This window comes from Balaenoptera musculus, chromosome 20, assembly GCF_009873245.2.
Source record: "Balaenoptera musculus isolate JJ_BM4_2016_0621 chromosome 20, mBalMus1.pri.v3, whole genome shotgun sequence".
Lineage (NCBI taxonomy): Eukaryota > Metazoa > Chordata > Mammalia > Artiodactyla > Balaenopteridae > Balaenoptera > Balaenoptera musculus.
This window is the reverse complement of record NC_045804.1, coordinates 38889168-38914388: the sequence shown is the minus strand read 5'-3', so window position 1 is coordinate 38914388 and position 25221 is coordinate 38889168. Positions and strand designations below refer to the sequence as shown.

Below are 25221 nucleotides of genomic sequence, written 5' to 3'. Positions count from 1 at the left end.
ATGGTACAAAGTGTTCTTTTCAGCAGGCATAATGGTTTTGAACTTCCTGATGAGTATGTGCCACAGCCAGGACCCATGCATGTACAGATCCCCCTTCCCACTCACTGTGTACCTTCTTCACCCTTACGGCTGCTGGAAGAGGTGCGACCTTAGCTTAAGTAGGAAAATGAAGGGGGGAAGACCACATTCACACCTTCTAAGACTTTAGGCCTCAGGCCCAAAGCCAGATTTGAGGTAGGAGACAAATGAACCAAAAGAAATCACACCTTGATGCAGTTGTAACCATATTTGACCATCTTTTAAAACTCTGTCCTTTAGGGCAAATCTCAGTGTCTTAACATTGCATTGTCATTCTCAAAGTCTCACAACTGTAAGATTCCATCATGTTTCCCAGGAGTTCAGGTATATTTAAAACAACAACAACAACAACAACTACAAAAAACTGACATCTTGTAAAGAAGTCTGTCCCAGTCTGACAAGGAAGCCTCCTTAACATTGGCTCGCATTGCCATTCTTAATAGGTTCATTTAGCAGAGTCTGATTATCCTGCCATCTACATACCCTCTAGCTCAAACCTAATAACGAAGGTTTATGAAAATTGACTCACACATACTTATGTTATAGAACCCTCCTCCCTCCATTCAGTCTTCTGATAGAAATCATGATACAGCCATTTAGTAGGAGCAGAGCCAGGTTCCTAACTGGAATGCTTCCAAACACAGTAAAGTTACATCCATTCAACTTGCTTATTCTACCTGGCTGTTTGCCACATTTTCTAATTCTGGGAGGGTGAGTGTGTATGTGTGTTTGTGAGCTTCCATTTCTTAGCCTATCATCTCTTACTTAGGTGGTAAAATCACGAGACATCTGTAGGCATCTGGGCCTTGCTGTGTATATTGTCTAGAATATGTGCCTATGTAACAAGGTAGATCTTCAACAAAAGCTCCTGCTAGGTGCATGGGCTTCAGTAGTTGTGGCGCGCGGGCTCAGTAGTTGTGGCTCGTGGGCTCTAGAGCACAGGCTCAGTAGTTGTGGCACATGGACTTAGTTGCTCTGCAGCATGTGGGATCTTGCCGGACCAGGGCTCGAACCCGTGTTCCCTGCATTGGCAGGTGGATTCTTAACCACTGCGCCACCAGGGAAGTCCCAGCATTTATTGTTTGTAGACTTTTTAATGATGGCCATTCTGACTGGTGTGAGGTGGCACCTCATTGTAGTTTTGATTTGCATTTCTCTAATAATTAGAAATGTTGAGCATCTTTTCATGTGCCTATTGGTAATCTGTATTTCTTCTTTGGAGAAATGTCTTAAATAGATATTTTTTAATGCCTATGGCATTATGTACATATCGGCGTCTCCAGCACCTGAGTCAGAGGCTTATTCGCAGGTATTGATGGCAGGTATCCATTGTGTCCCAGATACTGTGGGAAATACAGTGATGAAAAACTCTAGGATCCCTATGCTCAGAGAGCTTACTGTCTTGGAGAACAGAAAGACTGTCCATCACAACAGCCTTTTCCTAGAGAGCACAATAGAACATGACAGGTTTTTATGTGGAGAGAATTTCGTCCCTGAGTAATTTGAATTCTCATCAGAAATGAACATAATAAACTATCATCAAAGAAGTAGTGTTTATCATCTGTGTTTTTAAAGTTTCTCTTTCTGTGATGCTGCAACATCTCATGTTAGCAGTCAGAGAACAAGGAGAGAGAAATGACCTTTAATTCTAGAATGTCATGTCTCTCTGATGCTGTAGTCACAAGGAAGACCCCAAACACCAACCTGTTCTTACCCTGTGTTGGTGACTATGAAGTCCTCCACTCTGACCAGCAACGGCAGCCAGGCTTACAGGGCCTTGGAGCGATCATCTTTGCACAACTTCAGTCTTCCTCAGAGTCTTTTGTTGAGACAGTTTGTTTCATTATTAATTTGGGGCATGGTATTCCCCCAAATTAATAATTTAATTTAAGACCTAAGAAATCATTTGCCTGCTTTAAAAAAAAATCTTAAACATCCAGATTAATAAATTTGACTTGCAGGATTTCTGCAACTGGGTGCTTTTCTGATCCTGGCACTTGAGGCCAGAATGGCTCACGGTGAAGTAGTAGCAACTTCCGAGGCAGTGTTTTGCATTTGAGTGTCAGTTTTGTATCCCCGTGAATCTGGGACTAGCGTTGGAGAGATGAATCTGACGTGGCAGTCACTGTGGCACACCCATGTACCTGTTTCTGTCTTTGTCCTCATCAGTGCATTTTTATGTGTCTAGCACCTAGTTTAAGATTACCAACTCCTTAGACCCACCATAATCTCCACAGGTAATTCTTACGCTAATGCTTATTTGCACCTTATTCTGTTTTCTGTCCTGGAATGTGATACACAGGCACTTCAGGAGCTTCTTCCTTACCCTTCGCTCTTGTGGGAGAAGGGCTTTCTGAAATGTGCATGTATGCATGTAACAGTGCTTCTCAGGAGACTTGAGCACACATAACTCATAGTACATTTGTTTGGTATTTTAACTGAAGGTGTTGGATTTTGAATCTGTGTTTCTAGACACTGTTTCCAGCAAGTTGCAAAACAACAATGTTTATACTATTGCGAAGAGGAATGTGGAAGGGCAGGACATGCTGTACCAATCCCTGAAGCTCACTAATGGCATTTGGATTTTGGCCGAGCTACGTATCCAGCCAGGAAACCCCAATTACACGGTAAGACCTTTCTCAGAATGGGTGAGATGGGTTCAAGGAGGGGGGTAAGAGCCCTTTCATTTTTTCTCAGCATCCAGGAAAGACCTGGTAGAGGTGCTTCAGACGCCAGGTATCCAAAACAAGCAGTCAGTAAAGAAGTCCCCAGTTGCCTCCTTAGAAGACCTTCTGTCTGCAGTGTCTGCCCCATCCAGCAGGCACGGTGCCTCGCAGCACGAGTGTCTCAGACTCCTCCTGGTATATACAGAGTTGCTCACAAAACTTGGCAACTTCATCAGTATTGGTTAATACTTAACCTAGCATATCTATGCATGTGGTACTGTAACAAGCTGCTAAGAGGATTGTTTCCGTAGCTCATTTCAAGCTCATTCCTGCTTTTCTTAGGATATCAGAATCCCAGACATATGAGCCTTTTTTAGCAGTGTTGTGTATCCTAAATGGTTGTTGAAAAGTTAAAGCAAAATGGGACATACCTTTCACAGCCTGTAAGGGGACTTTAGTTTAGAAAACTTCATTCATTACCACACTGGACTAAAATTGGAATCCTGGCAGTACTTTTAGGGGAGGAGCCAGTTGCTTTGTTAAACAACAAAGCTTTAATACCCTAGGCACCCGGTGTTTGTTTGCTGTTGTAAAATGCAGTCTCCCAATAGGATGCTGCTTGTCATCTGCATTTTGTCAAGTACAAGAAAAACCCTTGGGATGGGGGAAATATCTTATTCTTCTGTTATGTTTAAGGCTTTTGAATTGAATAACTCTAAGGAAGCTTCATATTCAGTAGATTAAGGGAGCTTTTTAGCCATGTAGCTGAGAAAAGTCTGTGACTCCTTTCCTTAATTTTAAGGCAAGCCTGTTTTCATTAGCATACATCAAGGAAATAATACCACCCAGAACTGAAAATTCTTGGTGTTTCCCCACTAGTTCCCTCCCTTGAAGTAAGCTGGACTAGTGTGTGTGTGTGTGTGAGCTACTGAGTCCCACCAGGCTAGATTTTTGGCCAAGCATTTGTGAGCTGAGAGAGATCAGGCTTCCCTCATAAAGTGTACGCTCCTCTCACCCACCTCCTCCACCACCAGTGCCTTGTCTTTTTTTGTAAGAAACTACCCTGTCATTTTCCTTGAGCTCCCTAAGAAAGGAAAACCCCTCTGTGCTCTTTCTGGAGGGACAGGTTTTCACTGTAAAATCAAGGTCTTGTAAAAGAACTCCATTTGCTTCCCTAGAAATTTCTTCAAAGTATGCATATTTGTGTGTGTGTTTTTTTTAATCATCCATTATTTTATTGTATATAGTATTCCATCTCAGCTAGGTTAAAGAAGCATGATTACCCCCAGACTGCAGGTAAGGAAACCAAGGTTAAGAATGATTAATGACTTGTTCGAGATCACATAAGTTGTTGGTAGGTGAGTGGTGTGTAGAAAACTCAGGTATCTCAACACTTCCTACCATATTCTTTCTATTCATTATAAGGGTAGTGAGAATTTTGAGAAGGACCTCTTAGTAACAACATAGTTTGTTTAAAATTTTTAAAACCTTTTTATTTTGAACTAATTTAAGACTCACAGAAAGTTTTTAAAATGGTACATAGAGTTCCCATGTATCTTTCACCCAGTTTTCCTCATTGAGAACATCTTAACAACCATAGTACATTTTCAAGCAGGAAATTGATATTGGTACAATACTATTAACTAAACTACAGACCTTATTCAGATTTCACCAGGTTCTACATCATTACTCTTACTTTATTTTATTTGGTTAAGGACTATACAGTACTATGAAATCTTATCACACATATAAATTTGTATAATCATCACCACGGTCAGGATACAGAACTGTTCCATCACCACAAAAAAACTCCTTCTTGCTATGTCTTTATAGTTACACATTCACCCAAACCCTAACCCATGGCAACCACTGGTATGTTTGTTCTCCATTACTGTAATTTTGTCATTTCAAGAGTGTTATATAAATTCAATTCCTACAGCCTGTATCCTTTTGAGACTTTTTTTTCACTTAACATAATACCCTTGACATCTATCTAAGTCGTTGCATGTGTTAATAATTTGGTTTTTTTATGACCAAGTAAGTAGTGGTGCACTACATGATAAATCACTTCCGCCAACCCCTTACTGTATTTCATTAAGAAAGTATGTTTATCCCATGAGGAAGAGGCCTCATATCTCTAAGTAGCTCTATCTCACCTGGGAAGATAACTTGTCCCAGGTGAAGAAGTCTGTGTCCCAGGCTATAAACCAGAAGTGGATGTGTAAGTCCTTGGCTTACCTAGGCAGGGGGCGTGAGTCTAGGTGGGTGGCATTCCTGAGTGGTTGGTGTTAAAGATGTGTCACATAAGCAGGCTAGCGGTTCAAAAGTTAAAACCCTGGTAAGGCCTCTTTTCCCTTAGGAGCCATGTAAAATGAGACCCAGAGTCCTAAGTCAGATTTTTTAGCCTCTTTGTTCTTTATGTATGTTTCCCTTTTGCTTTCTTTAGGAATTAGCAACAACAACAAAAAAATTTTTTTTTTTTTTTTTTTTTTTTTTTAATTTATTCTGTCTTGTTTTAGCTGTACTAGTTGGAAAGCAAGGAATGGGTTTAAGTCTAAACTTAACCATTTGTTAAAGGCTGGGATGTCTGGGGGAGGGAGGTGATAGAACAGTCCAGAAAGAGAGATTCTTCCTTCTCTTCCTTCGCCTCCCTCCTCCTTCCCCCTCCAAAGAGCAACTGAAATTCTCAGGGTCCAGGCGTGGTCAGTCCATGACCCCTGCCAGTGCCAACCTTGGCAGATAGGGCTTTTATTGAGGAAGGCAACATTTCCTTATCACTCGTGAACAAAAAAGTGGATCTCCAACTGGTTGGAAGTTCCAGTATTGCTACAAAGATGTGAAAAAATACAGGACAGTATTTTGAAGGGGAGGAACTACCCTCTCTTTAGTCTGGGAGTTAACTCCCTTAGGCAGTTCTTACTCTTTTTAGCTTCCTCTCCTCCTCCTTTTCTGAACCCACATACTCTCCCACGAGAATTTTCTACAACACTGACAGTGAAGAGGCTGTGGAGGAGGAGGTACAGATTGCTTCTATAGGGAGCTTGAAAGTCAGGGAAATGCCTATAGCTGCAACTTTGACCAAAGAAGGGAGCTGTTTTCTACTCGTTTTTTGTTTTTTACTTACTTACTTACTTTACTTATTTATTTATGGCTGTGTTGGGTCTTCGTTGCTGCACGTGGGCTTTCTCTAGTTACGGCGAGCGGGGGCTACTCTTTGTTGCGGTCCATGGGCTTCTCATTGTGATGGCTTCTCTTGTGGAGCATGGGCTCTAGGCACGCGGGCTTCAGTAGTTGTGGCGTGAAGGCTCAGTAGTTGTGGCTTACGGACTCTAGAGCACAGGCTCAGTAGTTGTGGCTCACGGGCTTAGTTGCTCCGCGGCATGTGGGATCTTCCCAGACCAGGGATTGAACCTGTGTCCCCTGCATTGGCAGGTGGATTCTTAACCACTGCACCACCAGGGAAGTCCTCTATTCGTATTTATATTCTTAGTTGTTCATTTGTTTTGTTCTACATTTATCAGAATTGTCTTCCTGATTAATGTCAAGCAGCAATTTTGGAAATGGCTTAGAGACTGAATATTAAAGCTGCAAATAAATAGAGCCTCTTTTGATGTTCTTTTGTTTGGCTTGGTTTTGTTTCGTTTTGCATTTTTAAAATATCACTAAGTTTTGAGGATGTGAGTTTTCTCAAGAAGTTCAGGGTTGACCAATCATCTTCTTGACGTTTTTGCCAAAAACATTCTCACCTTTTGTACTTTGTTAAATCATCCAGAGTCTCTAATAAGAGAATAAAGAGGTAATCTAAAATCTCATGGTGATACATCGTTAAAGACAACTTTTGTTAATCTACCTTAATAGACAAGAGCAATGATGTCAGTAATACAAAAAACAAGTATTAAATTTTCTGGTTCTAAATGCAGTTTGCATGGTTTTGCTGTTATGTTATTGTTAATAGTGTTTTGCCTAATCTAGTACAATTCAGGAGTCCAAATATGGGTTTAAATTTTGCACTTGTTGACCCACAAAGTGAAAATCTCAGTGTTCAACATTGAAATCTTTCTAATGTTTTAATTTTAATTTGGTAATTGTTAGACTAGAAGAAGAGGTGGTGGTAGAGAAGTAGAGTAGTGTCAGAAGTACCTGATAGGCCTGAATAAGAGGCAGAAAATGAAAGATTATGCTGTTGGCATAAATGGCTGTACAGTTACACTCAGTAAATGTCTTTTTGTGTTGGTTCTTGTTTTCCCTCCTTAACAGTGTATACTCTTCTCAGTGTAATAAAGGAAAGACTAGTACCTTGGAGCTAGTATCTAGCTTACGCTTTTATTTTACTTGAATATACATCCTCCTGAATTGGGACCGAGATAACCATCCTTGTCAGACAGAAACTGGAGCAGACAGCTGAAATGACGACCACGTTAAGGGTTTTAACCCTTCCCTTTTCATTTGGTAGTAGTCCTTATGACTCTTAGCAAAGCAGTAGAGTATCTTTTCCCCTACATTTTTTCATATGGATTATTTCCTAACCTCGTAGACCCACATAGAATGTGGGTGGAAACACAGCACAGCTTGACATTGATTAAACTGAAATTCTAAAACCCGTGTAACCTATTAACAGGATCTCTTTGTTTGGCTACTCAGTGGTAGACGCTCTTCTCCCCTTCTATCAGGAAGAGGTGTCCTTGCACTGAGTACTTGGATACCTTTCGAGTTAATGCCATCCTCTGTGCTAATATCTTCCTTCTCCTTTTCCTCCAAACAGCTGTCGCTGAAGTGTAGAGCTCCTGAAGTCTCCCAGTACATCTATCAGGTCTACGACAGCATTTTGAAAAACTAATAGACTAGTCCGATGCCCTCTGGCCACCCTGTGATCGGTGCAAGCCAAGAACTCTTAACTGGAAGAAAATTGTATTGCCGTGTAGAATCTGAACCCAAACACACTGAGGCCACCCACCAAGGTAGTGACTAGTCTAACCTGTGCTAACATTAGGGCACAACCTGTTGGATAGTTTTAGCTTCCTGTGACCATTTGTAACCACTGCTTCAATCACTTCTCACCTCGTGCCACCTGCTGCTATCTGTCCTTACTTGTGGGCTTCTCCATCCTGTGCCAGTGGCTGGCATTTTTGAGTGTAGTTTGATATTTTGTAATCGAGAGCTCGTTTCAAAAGCAGAAAAAGACAAAAAAAAATTAAAGCAAGGAAAAGTGTCACTGAAACGTAAACTGCACTTTATTGTTTTATATTTTTGTACATATGAGAAATTGAGGGAATAGTGTGTAACTGATAAAAAGTGTTAAAACAACCGCACAGTCCTGGAGGAAGAGACGCAGTTTCTTGCCCACCCCATTAGGGGTTTTTTGTCTGTGGCAGCCTTGTCCCTGATCCCTTTTTTTTCTCTCCAAACTCCTTTTCCTTGTGATTCCCCCTGCCCCGTATTATCATCTCCTCTGATGCTCTGCAGTTAGGAATGGTGGTCTTTCTTGAATGGTGCTGCAGAGTGCAGGAAATAGGGCCTGTCAGCATTGAGGCTGAGAAAAATGAGAACTTACTACATTCCTTTCCACTGATCTAATCTATTAATAACACTGATTAAGGAATTTGAGTAGAGATGGGAAACAGGAACCAAAATGCCCTTCCCCCATCTCCTGCTCTGGATTTATTTTAACTCTCAGGTCCAGTTCAGATCTAAAATATTAGTTTTAGAGTTGAAACAGACTTTAAGTAATAACTTACCCAATCTTGTTTTTCTAAAAAGGAAAAAGATAAGAGACAAACAGGATGTTATTGCCTAAGGCCTGTTAACTGATCAGTAGCAGAGGTGGGGGAGTGGGTCTCCTAAATCCTCATCAGTGTTGTCTTCACTGCAGGACCGTCTCCATAATTTTCTTCCTTCAATGCCTTTCTTTTACCTTTTCTGTGCCTGCTTCTTTATGGCTCTTCTCATACTTCATACAGATTTTGGCACTCCATTCATTGGCATCCGGCAGCAGCAGAGTATCTTTCCAGGGACTTGAAGGTAAATCCTGATGCCAGAATGAAGGAGTAGCTAATAGTCTCCTGGAGCCACAGTTCTTGAGGCCAGCAGGATGGGTGCAGGGATGAAGTGAGCTTCGGGATGCCACAGATTCACTTGATCCTTCAGTTCTCTGATCTGTTCTTTACTTGTGTTGCTTAGGCTGCAAGGCAATTGAGATCACCTCAGAGGGCCAAGCAGTTCTTTTCATCTCTCAAAAGATTGGGAGATGTGAGGACCCCCTGCCCCCTGGACACATTGGGTGTGGTCTGTCAAAGAATGCTTCATGCCTGGAACACCAGTCTGTTTAGCAGTGTTCACACTGTTTCATCTGTGGGCACCTGTGCCGACCAGCACCCAGGATTCAGGGTCCGTGACCAAGACTGCTTCTCAGATGCCCCTGCTCAAATCAGAGGCACTTGGGTCCAAAGGCCTCATGTAGGACCCAGACCTAAGAGTGAGTCCAAGAGGAGGAGGAATCATAGAAAACAAGAGCAGAAACTACCCCCCAACCCTGTCACAAGTGAAATGACTCTGATTCATATCAGTTGCAAAGTTTGGGGGTGCAGGTCCCCCAAAGCAGCTTTTTAAACCTTGAGAATCTCCAAGAGCAGAAGTTCTGGGGTGAGGGTCAGGAGCCATGTCCTGCGCTCACCACCCCTCAGGCACGTGGAGAACAGGAAGTAGCACAGGATTGCGTGTGGGAGGGGGGTCAGTTGGTGACAGGTGGGGTAGAAAAGCAGGTGGGTAAAGTCCCCTTTTTGGGAAATCTCTCGTGGAGTCAGTTGGATACAAGCAGTGAAGAAGGTCCACACTACAAGTGCAGTGTTCTCATCTCAAAGCAAACTGCAGTTCCAGAAGGAAGAGCGTGTGTCAGGGTAAGCAGACAAGACAAGTTTGTACCAAGATACGTTCCTCCACCCCTGAAACCAGGCTTCTCTCAGCCTCCCCGTCAGTGAGGGGAAACAGCTGCTGTTCTCAGCTGACCTGACTGAGCCAATCCGCGCGCGAACTCTTCACTCCTTGGAGAGGCTGCCTCCCGGTTTGCCCCTGAGCAGTTAGGGAGGGATTCTGCTCCACGGAAAGGACCTCTCTCCTGAGGAGACAGAGCCTGTTGCCTCCACCACAGCTTCCCTTTGGGCCCATCTCAAGCCTGGCTAGACTGGGGAACGGAGTGGAGATTGCCCTGCATTCCCCTCTCCTCTGCCTCAGTGTGTCTTTGTAACGTCAGCTGGTGTCTTACAAAGGGCAAGGGAACCACACACACACCCAGAACTCTTGCTGGTCAGAGATTCCCTGAGTGTCTGTCCTCGCCCGAGCCCGTTTTGTGTGTCTGTGTTGTGAACCTTGGGACTCTGGAGAGAAGGGGAGGGGGGGTAAACGTTGCCCTGAGAAGGCTTATCATTCTTTTGTTGTTGGGATCTGTTCTTGGGGAGGGTGGGGGTCGGGGGAAGCTTGACTTTGTCTTCGTCAATAAACTCTCATTTACATAAAATGAAGTTTGTGCCTATGTACTTTGTTCCCAGAAGTGACAATCTAGGACAAGACACAGCTGGCCAAGGGAGGGATGGGCATTAATAACCATGCTATTAGAACTTGCCTTTTGGCTGCCCTAGCCCTCCCAGGGATTTAGCCAGATGAAATGTTAAGATTGGCCTGAGGAAGAATCACATGTCTCAGAGGCTCCTCTTAACCAAGCCCCCTGTCACCATCACCACACAGGCATTTCGCCGCAGGCAGGGAGTGCTCGGAGGAGCCCATCCGTCTTCCCTGGCAGGTCCCCTGCTAGGACCCAAAGCAGATGGTCCAGGGGCAGGCGGCCAGCCAGGCACAGGGGCAGAAGGAGCACAGCAGAGCTGCTCATCGGTGTCCTCTTACCCAGGACGTTTCACTAATGAATTTATAAAAGCCTCTCAGATCTGCACTCAGGGCCTGCATGTTCCCAAGTGGATAGAATTAATGCTGCTTTCAAGCAAACTTGCCAGGGAGTTCAGATCTAATCACCTGCATTTGTGTTGCCGGGGACACGTGAGCCAGGTGTGGTCAAGCTAGAGGCCCTGCCCCTGGTTGTGATGAGTGGACAGCGTCTGAAGTCTCCCACAGCCTGGAGTGGGGGAAGGAGGCTGAGGGATCCAATGCCCAGATGCCCTGAGCCTCTCTCACCAGTAGAGTGAGTGTAGGTAAGGTGCTTTGCACCGTGCTCAGCAGAGTAACTGCTTTCATTACACGGATGTCCAAACACCATGAACAAGCTGCCTTTGGCAGCTAGGAACTCTTGGTTGTCTCCACGTGCTGGCTGCAGTTAGCCCGAGCTCTAACTGGAATAACACTTGGGGTGGAGTGGGGTCAGGGTGGTCTTTGCGGAGGTTCAGAGTCAGAGACATGAAGAGGGATGGGCCTGACTGAGGTCTAATTGGGTTCACCAGCTAAGAATGTCAATTTTGGCCAAGAAAATCCTTAGGACAGAAGCTTTCGACTCTTGGGTGCACATTGATATCACCCAAGAGCTTTCACAAAAGGCTGGTGATTCTTGGCCAGTCGGGTGGGGCCTGGGGCAATGTGCATTTCAAAAAACTCCTCAGATGTTTCTAGAAGTGCTGGATTGAGAATCACTGCCAGAGAAGGACTCACACTTGTTTGCCTCCTGCCTCTCCTGCAGTAATGGTGCTCTTGTGGCAGTTGAAAAACGGTAAAGCACTTTCATGCACGAGATGCCTGCCCATTCGTGAATTGAGAGCGTTATCCCCATTTTTCAGGTGAGAGGAGGCAGAGCCACGTCTTCTGATTCCCTCTGCCCTTAACTACTACAGCTTCCCTTCATCTGTGCCACCAGGCCAAAAGCCAGCCTTGCTAAGCCCCTGAGGTCCCAGTGTGTTCAGTCTCCAAAAGCAGGGTATACTGGCCCCCAGACCTCCACCTGAGATTGCACCCTTCTTCTCTGCCCCCACCCCCGCCACCAGTGGCAACTAAGAAATACTGAGATCTCAGGTACATTGTTTCTGAGACCAGAGAACAGCTGAGGACTCCCGGGTTGGAGCCTTCCTACTCCCACCTCATGCATTGATGCTTTTTCTGGTTTTGCTTGGACCCAGATTTCTTTTCCTGCCACCCCCAGCTCCAGGAGGCAAGAGCCTGTTTATTTTAATACCTGGTGTGGCACTTGGGAAAGATCACACCTCCCCCGTTGTTACCCATTTCTGTCTCCTGAACACTAATCCTAGAATCCCCACCAGCCCCCAGACATGTTATTAGCAACAAGGATGTTTCTTGAAAAGTTTCCGAGTTGGCTCCAAACTTGCCATCTCAGTTTCTCATTTAGCTTTTGCCCTGCCGTTCCTGATGCTGCCAACAAGAGGAAGACTAATTTAGGGATTGGTTAGACCCAGATGGACTTAATTTCCGGAATTACCCTTTTGAGACAGGACTGCCCCAACACTCTGGGACTGAGAGAACTCCACTACCCGCCTTCTCCCACCGGGTAGGTGTTAGAGGAGGATGTTCAAGTCTAGCCTAGCCTCTGGCTTTCCCTCCCTTGTTTCATTCACTCTCCACTTACGGTCGAAGGCACCAGGATCTGGCTAGCCAGCTTCTGAAAGCCAGTGGGATCCTCGGCTACGATGGAGCAAGGGCGGCGGAGTGGCAGGTTCGGGTCCTCGTCCTCTCTGTCCCACTCCGTGTCTGGGCTTCAGCTGCTGCAGGTGGACCCATGCATTCCATCCCCTTAAACCTCAGGCGTTCTCAGCCGAACCAGAGGCACAGACAGAGCCTCTCAGGTTTTTTCACCAAGGTAACCCTAATCATAGAAGAGAGTGAACAGGCTCCTAGGGGCGTACATCCTTAGACCAAAGTGACTCTCAGCGAACCAAGATGATTTAACCGAGTCTTAAATTCAAGCACATTTTGCATTTTATGTTAACACTATGGGTTTGTTTTTTATATAAGATATAATGCTTTAAATGACCTATCACTGCAAGCCAGTGTGAGGCCCCGTAATGAACCTGTGGCTTTGTGTTCTCCTAGTATAGCTAAGTTGAGAATTCTGAGAAGCCTGGCCGCAAGGTGTGTGTGAGCATTGCATGATTTCTGGTTTCTAGTCTCCCTTGGGCTGAAATAGAACCAGAATGGCGGGCCATAGCCTGGGGGAGTAGACATAAATTCTGGGATCCTTGGGCGGGGTAAGAATGAAAGATTTTCAAATACAGTGGGGGGGATTGGTAGTGCCCTGGATGATTTAATCAAGTTAGGAGTCTCTTGGTTGACTTGGTTGACTGTTGCGATTCCACAGGGCCAGTAAATCTGATGCCTCCAGAACAAAAGTGGCACTCCAGGAGGGGGCCCCCTGTATCCTTCTCAGCCCTGCATTTGCTTCTAGCTGCCCTGGCCCTTCTCCTCAAAGCCCTACCCAACACCTGGGCGGGAGCCGTCTTAGCATAAATGCAAACGCTTTCCCAAGGTCATGTTCAACCTTCCCTCTGAATGGCTGTGTCTCTAAAACAGAAAAGAAAAACGAAAGGCCACACAGACTCCACGCCAGGCACTGCATTACAGACTCTACACACCACAGGCTCATTTATGCTGTGGGGACAACTGGTCACCTCTTCATTTTACAAATAAGGCATAGAGTTCGGAGCGTTCAGGTAATTTGCCTTCAGTCACATAGTAAGTGGTAGGGGCCAGGGCCTAAGTCCAGATCTGCTTGATTCTGAAGCCCAGGCTCGTAACCACTGTACTGTCTGTCTGGACAGGAGAGGGAAGGGGAGCGAGCGGGAGGGTGCTCAGCCCACTAGTACTAGAAAGAATAGGAAGTCACAGTGCGGGATGCTGGGTCCAGGGGTAAAAGCACTTGGGAGATCTCTCCCAGCTTCCACCTCCTCCTCCCTGCACCTCTGCTTCAAAACCCTTCCAGGCTATCCCAGCCAGACAGGGCTAGATCCCAACTCCTTCCTCAGCAATCAAGGCCTTCGTGACTTAACCTCCACCAACCTCTCAGCCTCCTCTCCCTGTGCTTCCAGCCCCCCGCCCCCACCCCCGTGCCTGTCTGTGTCGTGGACCCCCTTCTCAAACCCCTGTAATTGCTCCCAACTTCTCTCATCTGAACCCTCCTCTTCCACACCCTCCCCCACCCTGGCACCCAAAATCCACTTCTTTCAAGGCTTCTTCCTTGAAAGTTGCCTCCTCTGAAGCCTCCACTGACTCCTCTCACTAGTTGGCCTGCTCCCTCTACCCTTCCCCAGAACCTTGACTCTGCACACAGCACGTATTCGCACCACATGTGTGCTTCTGGCCTCCCTGATGAACTGTGGGCCCCTGGCCAAGTTCGTCAGTGGCTGCCCCGCTTGAGACTCCCAATTTTTGTCTTCCGCATTTTACACTTCAGTAAGACCAGTCACTCAGCCTCTCTCAGCCTCAACTATCTCATCTGTAAAACGGGGGAAACAGAATCTACCTCATAGTATTGTGAGCCTTAACTTTGAAGATGCAGGCGAAGCTGGGAGCACATTGCCTGGCACATACTCATTAAATGTTAGCTACCCGTGAGGAATGACACTGATCACGATTGTTTTAGAATAAATACACGGGCGATTCTGCCCTCTCCCCTGGCAAATGCTGGTATCACCCCGTCTGGAGAGGAGAGGGGAGCAGTCGTTTCAGGGGATGGAGGTCATTCATTGGCCTGGGATGAGCTTTGCTTTGCCAGCCTGCTCTGCTCTTCTTTCCCTGCTGCAGTGAAAGGTGAAAGTGACCACCCTTCGCAGCCCTCCGGTGGAGTGGAGGAGAGGAGTCTGGATGCCTCTCTAGCACACGGTGCAAGGCACACAGTGGGCGCCCGTCCGGTGACTGAACTGGGAAGGGTCAGAAGAGACCTAGAGAGGGAACCTGGGGTGTGTGGCGGGGGTGGGATATGGAGTGAAGCCAAAGGCTTTAGGGCCTTTCCGGTCCCTTTCTCCCAGCCCTCCAGGTTAGAGCTAAAAATACCGCAGGGACAGTCGGGAGGGGTGAAGGTCGAGGCTCGGGATTAAAGAATTTGTCCAGGGCTTCCCAAGTGAATATGGCAGGCTCAGGGACCCAGCGGAACGCCAGCGGGGCACGCCCCCCCCGCCCCCCGCCCCCCGCCCCGCTCCCGCCTCCTCCTCCTCCCAGCGCGAGCGGGCGGCGCGCTCCGGAGGGACAACCGGGCTGGAGGTGTCCTACCCACTCGGCGGCCAGCACCTACCCCCCCCGCGCCCGCCCTGAGCCCGCCCCGACTGCGCAGCCGGGGGCGCTCCCACCTCTCTCCCCCCGGGCCGGGGAGCCGGGGGGCAGCACCGGAGCCCGGGGGGAGCGCGGCCCCACCGGCCGGCCGGCCCGGGCTGGGGGTAGCTAGGACGGCCCCGGGTAAGCGGCGGGAGGCTGGGCGAGCGGGCGGGCCGGGGCCGGGGTGGGTCGGTGGGGGAATGGGGGGGGGGCGACGGGGGCGAGGAGGGAGGAGGGGGCCGGCGGACTGGCTGGGAAGCGGCGCGGGGCGGCCACGTGAGAGCTGGTGCTGGCGGGGTGGGGGGGGGGTGCCTGCGAGGTGCTGGAGGCGGAGAGCAGGCTGGGCTCCGGCATCCCCCTCACCCAGAACTCCCACCAATCAGGTCATAGGGAGCTCAGCATCCTCCGACGCCCGCACCCACCCACTCCCACATGAATGTGATGGGGACAGACAGCGGGCAGACGTGTGACTCGGCCCACGGGACCTGCAAAGCCCCCGCCCTCAGTCTGGGGCTGGGACTCAGGCGTCCAGGTCCAGGGTAGAGGAACCAGAAGCAGGCTTTGGCCCCAGTGTATGTCCCCGGGCGCTGTCTGCAGACTCACTGCAGGGCACAGGCCTTGGGGAGGGAGGCTCAGGGGCCTGGTCCCTGCCTCTCCGGACAGCCCTCTTCCACCCCCACCCAGATGGGGATGTTGCATTAACAAACACTTAGACCCAGGACCCCCGCCTGGGAAGCGGGAGGGGACACCAGTCACCTCTGAGTCAGGGCCTGGTGACTTCCAGGAGGCTGTCCCCAGCCTAGGGGCCTCTCTGGCACCCCCTCCCTGGCTCTAGCGCTGTGCCCCGCTTTTATTTCCCAGCTATTCCCCCAGAAAGGGTTGATTTCAGGGCAGGGAATGGGTTGTCCAGGAGAATCTGCAGGTAGGCTACATCCTAGATCCCTCTAAGTTGCCACACCCAGGGGGAGGCCGGGACGCTTCTGGCATTCTTTGCCTTCTCTTCCTCCCCTAAGGTGCCCCCTCCCCACCTGCTTGTGCTGGTTATGTAATTAACCCAGCTGAGGCTCTCTGCCATGCTGACAGTGTCCAGGGATGCCTGAGGAGCCCAGGGCCCTGGAGGGATTTATGGGGAGGAGGGGCTGGTACTTCCCCCAGTTGGGAGCTCACAGAAATAGAGAAGCACTTGTTGGGGAAAGGACACTGCATGGGACTGGAAGGAGATAAGAGTCCTAGTCTTAGTTGACAGCTCAACTGGCTATGTGGTTTTCACGTCCCTAAATCTGTGGGTTTTTTTTTTTTTTGGTTTTGTTTTTACCTTCAATAAAATGGGGAGAATTGCACGCACGCGTGCACGCACACACAAACACACACTACATGTATGTGAGCAACAGTGCAGTAGTGCAGAGTGACCCATCTGGGATGGCTAGGAGGTCCCATTGTGATCGTGGAAAGCCTTCGATGAGTGAAGGACCCCTGTGCATAACAATGGCCACTGTTTATTGAACACCTACTCTGTGCAGGCACGGCCTCACAACACCCTATGATGTTCCTTGCCCAAGATCACACTTTAGGTGAGTGGCAGAGCGGAGAATCCAACGCTGGTGGATCTCACTCCAGATCCTGCCGTTGGTTTACTATGCTGTATGTGCACATGCCCTGTGGATTGGGTCCTCTGAACCGGGATGGACTGGACTGAGGGACATTCAGCTGTGAGCTGTGAATATGTGGAAAGGGCATGCATCCACAGAGAAAACATGCATATGTGCTGGAAAGCATGGCCCCATCCAAACCCAGCAAACCCATCTGCCTTGGACCCACTTAGCAGGCACTGGTGTCACCCTCCTGGGAGTAGTTCCCAGACAGGAGGTCTCAGGCATGTACCAGCCTCCCTGGTCACCATCCTCAACAGAAAGAGAAGGCACCTGGCTAAGAGGTTTACTTGGATTATCTCAGAAGTAGGGGCTAATGATCCTTCTTTATAAGTGTGCAGAATGTGGCTCAGATCAGGCAGTTGATTTGCCCTCTGACCCACAGCCAGGAAACATCAGAGCTGGGATTTATACCCATGCTCTAAAGTCACTGAAACTGAGCAAGCAAGGCGCTAACGAATCCATGTCAAGGTTCAATCCTGTAGCAGCCCTTTCCCGGGCACCTGTTGCACGCCAGGTCCTCTGAGCTCAAGGGGTTGCCAGATAATCAGACACAGCCCTTGGCCTGTGGCCTTCGCCAGCTAGAATCACTAAACTTGGAAGCTGAAGTACTGCGACATTGTAGAAAGGAGTAGCCGCCTTTCCCAGCTGTGTGCCTGGGCTCGTGTCTCCCTCCCTCTGGGTCTTCTCTCCAAAGTGGGAATACCTATCACCTGGGGATACTGTATCGACTAAGGATAACCACGTGGGCATGCTGACCTAGAGTAACTGCTCCACAAGTGTCGCGCTCCAGAGCCAAAGCCATCGGCCAGTCCAGGGATTCTCAGCAGGGGGTGCTTGGGAAGGTGGGGGGAGCGCATTTTGGGTCATCATGGTCACTAGAGGCTGCTGCTGGCAAGTACCTCCAGGCAGCTGGGGATGTGAAATGCCCTGCTCGATAAAGAATTCTCTCTCCACAAAACACCAGGACTGCCTCCACGGAGACACACTGGCCTGGTCTCACCCCTGAGGACCGGGAGACCAAGACTGCGAGGCGTTGCTGTCTTGCCCCAGGCTCAGTGGGAAGGCTGGGACTTGAAGCCAAGTCTAGTTCTCTTTCCACTCCGCTCTGCGGCCCGCCCGGGTCTGGGAGTCAGACTGGCCAAAAGTCAGGTCATAATACAAGTCAAGAAAGATTGATTCCCACTGATGGGATTGACGGCAGGGAGAATGGAGAGGGAAGGATGGGGAGGTTCTGGATAGATGGGATAAGGGCTCTGGGGAAGGGAAGGCATCCCAAGCGGCAGTAGTAACAGCTCCAGTGACGTCCCCAAGGTGGAAAAGTACAGGATGTGTCCAAGGAGAAGGCAGCCCACCAAGCCCATCTCTTGTTTCCACAGTCCAGGTGGAGGCCGCAGAGGGCCCAGGGCAAGCAGGGGCAGCGATGATTGGTCCTGACGGTGGCTGAGCCCCCAGCCCCTGGAATATGCAGCCCGGGGGAGCCCCAGGCAGCGGCGAGGACGAGGTGGCGGAGCGGGGCGGGAGGCATGGTCTCCACCTACCGGGTGGCCGTGCTGGGGGCGCGAGGCGTGGGCAAGAGTGCCATCGTGCGCCAGTTCCTGTACAACGAGTTCAGCGAGGTCTGCGTGCCCACCACCGCCCGCCGCCTCTACCTGCCTGCTGTCGTCATGAACGGCCACGTGCACGACCTCCAGATCCTCGACTTCCCGCCCATCAGCGCCTTCCCTGTCAACACGCTGCAGGTAGGGGGGCGGGGGGTGGGGGGGACAGGGTGGAGGAGAGCCTGGACCCCAACCCTCTCCTGGCTCCCGCCCTATTGCTGGCTTTGAGAACTCCGCGCTGCACCACGGGCCACCCTACTTAGAGCCGTGCCAGGAATCCATTCATTTGTGCACTGGTTTATTCAACAAATATTTGATGAATGTCTAATGTGTACCAGGCCCTGTGGTGGGCACTGGGGTAGAATGGTGCTCAAAACAGAGCAGTTTGCTCTCAAGGAACTCATAGTCTGGTGAGAAGACAGTCAACTATTACATAGTTCCATGAGTGTCATGATTGCAGGGGATGCGGGGAACTAAGACAGCCCTTAAGGGGCATCTATCCCACGAAGGGGTGTGAGGGTGGGGGTCACAGGAGGTGATGTCTCAGCTAGGTAGGATCTGGGCAGGTAAAGGGCAGTGGAGAGAAAGGCATAGAGCGCCGGATGCCTGTTAATATTCTGGGCACTGCCTCCCATGGCCTCAGACCCACATCGTCTGTAGAAGGGACAGCAGAAGAAAAGGCTGGGACCTGGGAAAGGTGTGTTCTCAGAGATTGGAGACCCCAATCAGATCTCTTGCCCAAGGGCCTTTTCTCTTAAGTGATGCTTTGTCCCCTGACCTCAGGACTGGCCCTCGGGGCAGCCTTTCCTGCAGGGGTTGGATTCAGATGCCCCCAGTGCCCTGGCTTACAGGGTCCAGCCTGCAGACCGGGTCCTTCTTCCTGCTCTCTACCTTTGGCTTGAGCGGGGGTCGGGTGCAGGGGGAAGCTGAACCCTAGACATGTTGGCTCACCAAAGAAGCCCCTGACCAGAGCGCAGAGTTTCTCCAGGAAGGCTAGGCACGGTGGAGGCCCGGAGGGCAGGGGCCACCGCTTGGCCAGTTGTAACTGTGCAAATACAGCAATCTCTCGGGTGGGGCTGGGGGCTGGGGGCTGGGGAAGGGCTCAGGCTCAGCACTGTGTTAGCAACTCCGGGCAGGAGGACCTTCGCCCAACCTCGGGGACACCTGTCTCTCCCGTCCCAGGTGTGGGAGCGTCAGCACCAAAGACAAAAGCCTTAAACACACATCACGCCTTGGAAACAGTGAGGTCAGGGCAGTGGGTCCAAGGTCAGGTGTTCTAGTTCTCCTCCAAAGGAGACTAACAGTAGCCTGAGTGGATGCTCAGATCCCGCTCTGGTCCTGTGCATTGAGCTGGGTTTATTTTTCACATTTTGTTGTGTGTTTAAATTGTAATTTCGATTTTGGAATCGGGAAGATACAATTTAAAAGCCCAAACTTTGTTAAAACAAACAAACAAGAAGTACACCCAAAGAAATCTCAGTCCCACCCCTGCTCTCTTTACCCCAGTTCTTGCCCCATTCTATAGCCATTCTCATTGGTTTTTTTATTCACACTTCCAGTTTTTCTTTACACAAATAAGAAAATGTATTCTTATTCCACTCCCCTTCTTGCATTAAAAAAAAAACAAAAACAAAACTGTTCTGCACCTTTTGTTTGTTTGTTTGGGTTTTTTCTTTGTTTGTTTGTTTTTTTGGCTTGACATTTTAACCTGGAGGTCTTTCCATGTCAGTATCTAGAGGTCTTCTTCATTCTTTTTTCATGGCTACACTGTATTCCATTGGAAAGATGTACTATGAAGTCCCCTCTTGCTGGACAAGTGGGTTGTTTCCAAACTTTTGCTTCAAAACAATGCCACAGTGAATAGCCTTGTAATAGTCATTTTGTACACAGGAAGGCATATCTGTGGGATCGATTTCTGGAAATGGCATTGCTAGGTCAAAGGATAAATGCAACTGGAGTTTGGAAGGTGCCAGATTCCACCCCGCCACCCTCCCCCCCATTAAGGTGCATAGTTTGTGCTCCTGTGAGGGATGTTACATGAGCGCTTGTTTCCCTAAAGCCATCAGAGTGTATTGACAAACTTTTGGATTTTTGACAGTCTGATAGATGAGATAGGATAATCTCAGTGTACTTTTTTTTTTTAATAGGGAGCATTTTCTTTTTTTTTTTAATTAATTAATTAATTAATTTTATTTATGGCTGTGTTGGGTCTTCGTTTCTGTGCGAGGGCTTTCTCTAGTTGTGGCAAGCGGGGGCCACTCTTCATCGCGGTGCGCAGGCCTCTCACCATCGCGGCCTCTCTTGTTGCGGAGCACAGGCTCCAGACGCGCAGGCTCAGTAATTGTGGCTCACGGGCCCAGTTGCTCCGCGGCATGTGGGGTCTTCCCAGACCAGGGCTCGAACCTATGTCCCCTGCATTGGCAGGCAGATTCTCAACCACTGCGCCACCAGGGAAGCCCTCAGTGTACTTTTTATTTACATCTCTGATTATGAGTGAAGTTGAGCATCTTTTCATATGTTTGAGGGCCTTTGCCTTTCTTTTTCTGAAAACTATTAATGCCTTTGCTCATCTTTCTGTTGGATCATTGGCCTTTTTCTTCCTGATGGACCCTGAGTTTTGGACTCTCCAAGGATGTCCAAGACTTCACCCCTGAAACACAAGAAAGGGACTTTGAGCAAAGAAATGCTGAGACAGGATCCTGCATGCCCCGAAGATCAAATAGTAGAATCCCAATGGTTACCGTCTGAAAATAAGAATGCATTCTTCCCCAGTGCCAGATGAGACCCAGCCCAGGAGAGCGGCGTTTCTAGGGTCTGAGTCTCAGCTGTTGCTTCTGCAGCCTCTCTCCTCCTATCAGAGAAGGAAGCTGAGGTTAGAGGGCGTGTGCAACCCACCAAAGAAATGAGCAGCAAATGCATGGTTGGCACCCAGGTGGCTGAGGCTCCCTCAGCTCCTGTGTCCTTGGAACTGGACTCGGTTTCCATTGCTCCTTCTCTGTCTTGATGCAGCCCCAAGTGGTCTTTTACCATCTGGAATGCTGCATGGAGCTAGCTGGAAGGCAAGCTGAGCTTCCTTGCTCCCTCCCTTCAATCAGGGGTGAAGGGACAACCCAGCCAATAGGGAGCCTTCTTCCTCTCCCTTCTAGGAGCCCCCAGAGAGGAGTGGGTGGGAGGCAGCCTGGAGGCCCCCTTGAGGAGGTAGCATGTTGGGAGAGAGGTGGGGCTGTCACCCTCGAAGGCTAGCAGCTGTTCCCTCTCCCCAGCAGAGAGCTGGAAGAATGTGGGAGCCTCCTGCCTATTTCCCCATCCCTCCCACTTCCTGCTGATCTCCACTCCTTGCATGGGATGGAGGAGGAACAGCGTACACTCTGGGGTCCCAAGCTCCCAGAGGTCCTGTGTCCAGTGGAATACAGTCTTTCCTGGCCTGAGAAACCAGTTCATGGTTTCCTATGATTTCAGATTTGTCCTCAGCATCTTCCCCCTGCACCAAAGTTAAAACTAAGCGCAAAGAAAAGATGCCACATCATCTCCCTGGAGAAATCCACTGCACCAGCTTCTAAGCCTTTCAATCGGGAAGTGCTTTTCTGGAGTCATACTGAACTCTCCACCACTGTCGCCCAAGTCTTTCCCCTTTTAATCCTTCTCTGCAGTGTAGAACCAGCTGTAGTCCTCCATGCCTGATCCCTACCCCAATTCAGCTCATAAGCTGGCACCGGAGGTACGCCTGCCTCTCCCTCTAGTCTTTTGCCGGGGCTCTAGTTCCTAGAGAAAACCCTAGTTCCCCTTGTCCTGGGAGGCCTCTGCCTCCCCAAACTTCAGGGAGGCCCTTCTTTCCACACTCTGGCTGCTTTCTGCTGCTGCCCTTGCAATTCTCATCTGCTGGCAGGTTAATTAGCTAACTAATCTCTTAAGGAATCTTCTCTTTCTTGCACTCAGCCTTGCCTGGGGCCTGTTCAGCTTGAGCTGCCCTTCCCAGAGAATTTGCCACAGGCGTTCATCAGGAAGTTCCATCTCCGTGGAGCTGCCCTGGGGCCCTGCTCTACATCAGCCCCCATTCGGCATCCAGTCTCAACCTTTTTCTCCTCAGGCCTCCTTCTTCTCAACCTTGAGGGCAGAGTGAAGCAAACAGAAGGGGCACATCAGGTAGCAATCTAAGGGCTGCGTTACAAGCAGGAATTGGGTTGATCCCAGCACGGACCAGGTGGGATTCAGGACCGTGGAGAGTTCACCAGCCTAGGTAGTGCAGTTAAAGAGCCTGCTAAGAGCCTAGGAGGAGGAGGGATATAAAAATGAGGAAGGCTGGACTCTGGTCCTCAGGAGCTCACAGCAGAAGTGGGGACCTGGGAATGGAAACAGCTCTGACCAAGGTATAATTGAACTGTTCTTAGAACACAAGATGAAGGGAATAGTCCCCTGCTTGCAGGAAGGCTTCTTAGAGGAGGAGGAGGCATCTGAGCTGAGGCCTGGGAAGATACAGAGGATTTCAACAGGTCCAACAACTAGCTCAGGGCTGGGCTCGTAGAGGCGCTTAATAAATGTAATCGAACAAAGGACTGGTTGGATGGATTGGGGGACAAAATGGGACAAGGCAGATCTCAGCTCCAGGCGTGCACAGGACAGACAGCGGCCCTGCCGCATCCTGGCTTGGAGGTGGGAAGCCACACCTGAGCTCTGCCACTTGTGCCCTGGGCCTGGCTTCCTGGGGATCGGTGAGTGTGCAAGGCTTAGGGTGCAGTGGCAAGTGAGAGTGCTGTGTATGGCGGGAGGTGGCTGGGGGCTTATGGCTGCTCTGACCTTGGTGCTGGCTGGGGGTGTTGCAGGAGTGGGCAGACGCCTGCTGCAGGGGACTCCGGAGCGTCCACGCCTACATCCTGGTCTACGACATCTGCTGCTTTGACAGCTTTGAGTACATCAAGACCATCCGCCAGCAGATCCTAGAGACGAGGTGAGGGGCCGGGATACACTCCACTGCCACCTCAGTGGATGCCCCTATGCTGGCCACTTCCCGTGAAAAGGGTGCAGTGGGAGGGAAACAGATCAAGTGCCTCTGGTTCCCACACATACTCAAACACACACGCACGACATTTTGCCATCCCCGTTTCTGTTAACTCATTTTGGGACCCTTACCATGGGGTGGCTAGTCTAGCGCAGTAGTTAAGAGCAGAGGCTCGGGGAAGGAGACTTCCAGGGCGCCTCAGCCGCATGACTTTAAGCCAGGCTCAGGTTCCTGATCTGTACAATGGGGAGAACATTAACATCCACCTTTTGGATCAGTTGGTGTCAGTTACAGCGCTGCGCCTGGAACAGATGGATGGTAGTAGCAGTATTGACCAGGCACAGCCCGCCTGTCTTGAAATCTGGCGGGGGGCGGGGTTGTGAGACTAGACTGGGGGGTTCTGAGATTCCCACCTCGCCCCGCAGGGTGATCGGCACCTCGGAGACGCCCATCATCATCGTGGGCAACAAGAGGGACCTGCAGCGCGGACGCGTGATCCCGCGCTGGAACGTGTCACACCTGGTGCGCAAGACCTGGAAGTGCGGCTACGTGGAGTGCTCGGCCAAGTACAACTGGCACATCCTGCTGCTCTTCAGCGAGCTGCTCAAGAGCGTCGGCTGCGCCCGCTGCAAGCACGTGCACGCCGCCCTGCGCTTCCAGGGCGCGCTGCGCCGCAACCGCTGCGCCATCATGTGACGCCGCGCCCCGCCGGCCGCAGCCCCCGCAGGCCCGAGCGGGGAGGGGCAGGAAGAGAACTCCTGGACCGCCCCCGCAGCCACGCCCTCCCCGGGAGAGGCGGAGGGCGAGAGGGAGCTTCCCCTTAACTGCCCCGTCCTCCCGCCTCTCCCGCGTCTGTCTTCCTGGGACGGCCGCCTTTAGTGCTGTAGTTCGTGCAGAGCCCGGCCCGGTCCCTAGGAGCGCCGCCGCCCCTGGGGCTTCGGGGTGAGCGCGTGACACGGAGGGCGGGGGTGGAGAGGTGCTGCCCTGGCCGGGCCCGCACCCGTCTGCTCCAGAGAGTGTGTCTGTCATTGCTCCGCGTCTTCTTTTTCCGTGTCTGTCTGTCTGTCTGCCCAAGCGTCAGTTGGTCCTCAGCTGTCTTACCCACCCTCGCCGCCTCCAGCTTCGTTCACAGGGCTCTCATTTCATCCAGCCCCTTGTCGCAGGTCCCGGCACCTTCTTCGTGAGGCCAACCTTCGGACCGTCAGCACCACCGGCACGGGGCGGAGCGATGCGGGTGGCCCAGGGACCACAACCGGGGTCCGAGGGTTGAGGTCCTGGATCAGTCAGGGGGAGAAGGCAGAGCTCCCCCCGCTTCCAGGGAGACCTCCCCGCCCAACAGCCCCTATAGACGCAACAAGCTACCTTCCAGCCTTAACTCGATGGTCCGTCCCTGCCGGGTGCCCCTCACCCATTTCCTGACCCTAAAGTCAGATCACCCCCTGGGTTCAACATTTTTTTCTTGACCGAGTGTGGAGAGGGAATGCCCCCAAATGATAGATTTATTTCCACGATGCCAGCTTCCAGCCCTCCGTCCCCTTCTGGGTTGAGTGGTCTGCCAGACTGGAGGATGTTTGGGGGGGAGGGGGGGGTCTGGTGGTGGGCGGGGTGTGGAGGGAGGCAGTCAGGTCGTGCCAGCGAAGACTCTGTCTCCCCATCTGACCCCAAGCTGACTGCCCCAGACCTTGCCCGCCTTGAATCTCAGATTACCCCGATTAATCTGGGGAGGGGCAGAGCCGGGAAAAGAATTATGGGAACCCCTATGCTAAGGGGAGATATACCGGCATCCCCACCCCTAGATGGAGGCCCTCAGGATCTGATGCCCCCTCGTCCCAACACCAGTTGGCCCCATGCCTTGACTCACTCCGCCCCATTTTCTCCGGCTGCCTGGCCAGTTTCTACCTCTTGTCACCGGAGCTGATCACTGTCAGTTTTGTACCGATTTAGAAATAACAAAAGTAATGAAGATACTAGGAGTGACGTGC

The 25221-nt window shown here is 50.3% G+C and overlaps 2 protein-coding genes across 4 annotated transcripts in view; both read left to right on the top strand.

The window, feature by feature from the left end:
- The window catches only part of AP2B1 (adaptor related protein complex 2 subunit beta 1), a 127293-nt gene extending 117096 nt beyond the window's left edge, over nucleotides 1–10197 (top strand). For 2 of the 3 annotated variants that reach the window (XM_036835846.1, XM_036835845.1), the window contains exons 21-22: nucleotides 2551–2705; nucleotides 7507–7968. In XM_036835846.1, the coding sequence (XP_036691741.1) occupies nucleotides 2551–2705; nucleotides 7507–7581 (230 nt within the window). In that variant the 3' untranslated portion in view covers nucleotides 7582–7968. Of the gene's footprint in view, nucleotides 1–2550; nucleotides 2706–7506 lie in introns of all 3 variants that reach the window. The other variant, XM_036835847.1, reaches the window with a different exon arrangement.
- Nucleotides 10198–14916: 4719 nt separating this feature from the next.
- On the top strand, nucleotides 14917–24818 carry RASL10B (RAS like family 10 member B). The gene is made up of 4 exons (XM_036836684.1): nucleotides 14917–15134; nucleotides 18022–18384; nucleotides 23064–23188; nucleotides 23665–24818. Exons 2-4 carry the CDS (start codon nucleotides 18169–18171, stop codon nucleotides 23933–23935), a joined length of 612 nt encoding a protein of 203 aa, XP_036692579.1. The 5' UTR covers nucleotides 14917–15134; nucleotides 18022–18168; the 3' UTR covers nucleotides 23936–24818.
- The last annotated feature ends 403 nt before the right edge of the window (nucleotides 24819–25221 follow it).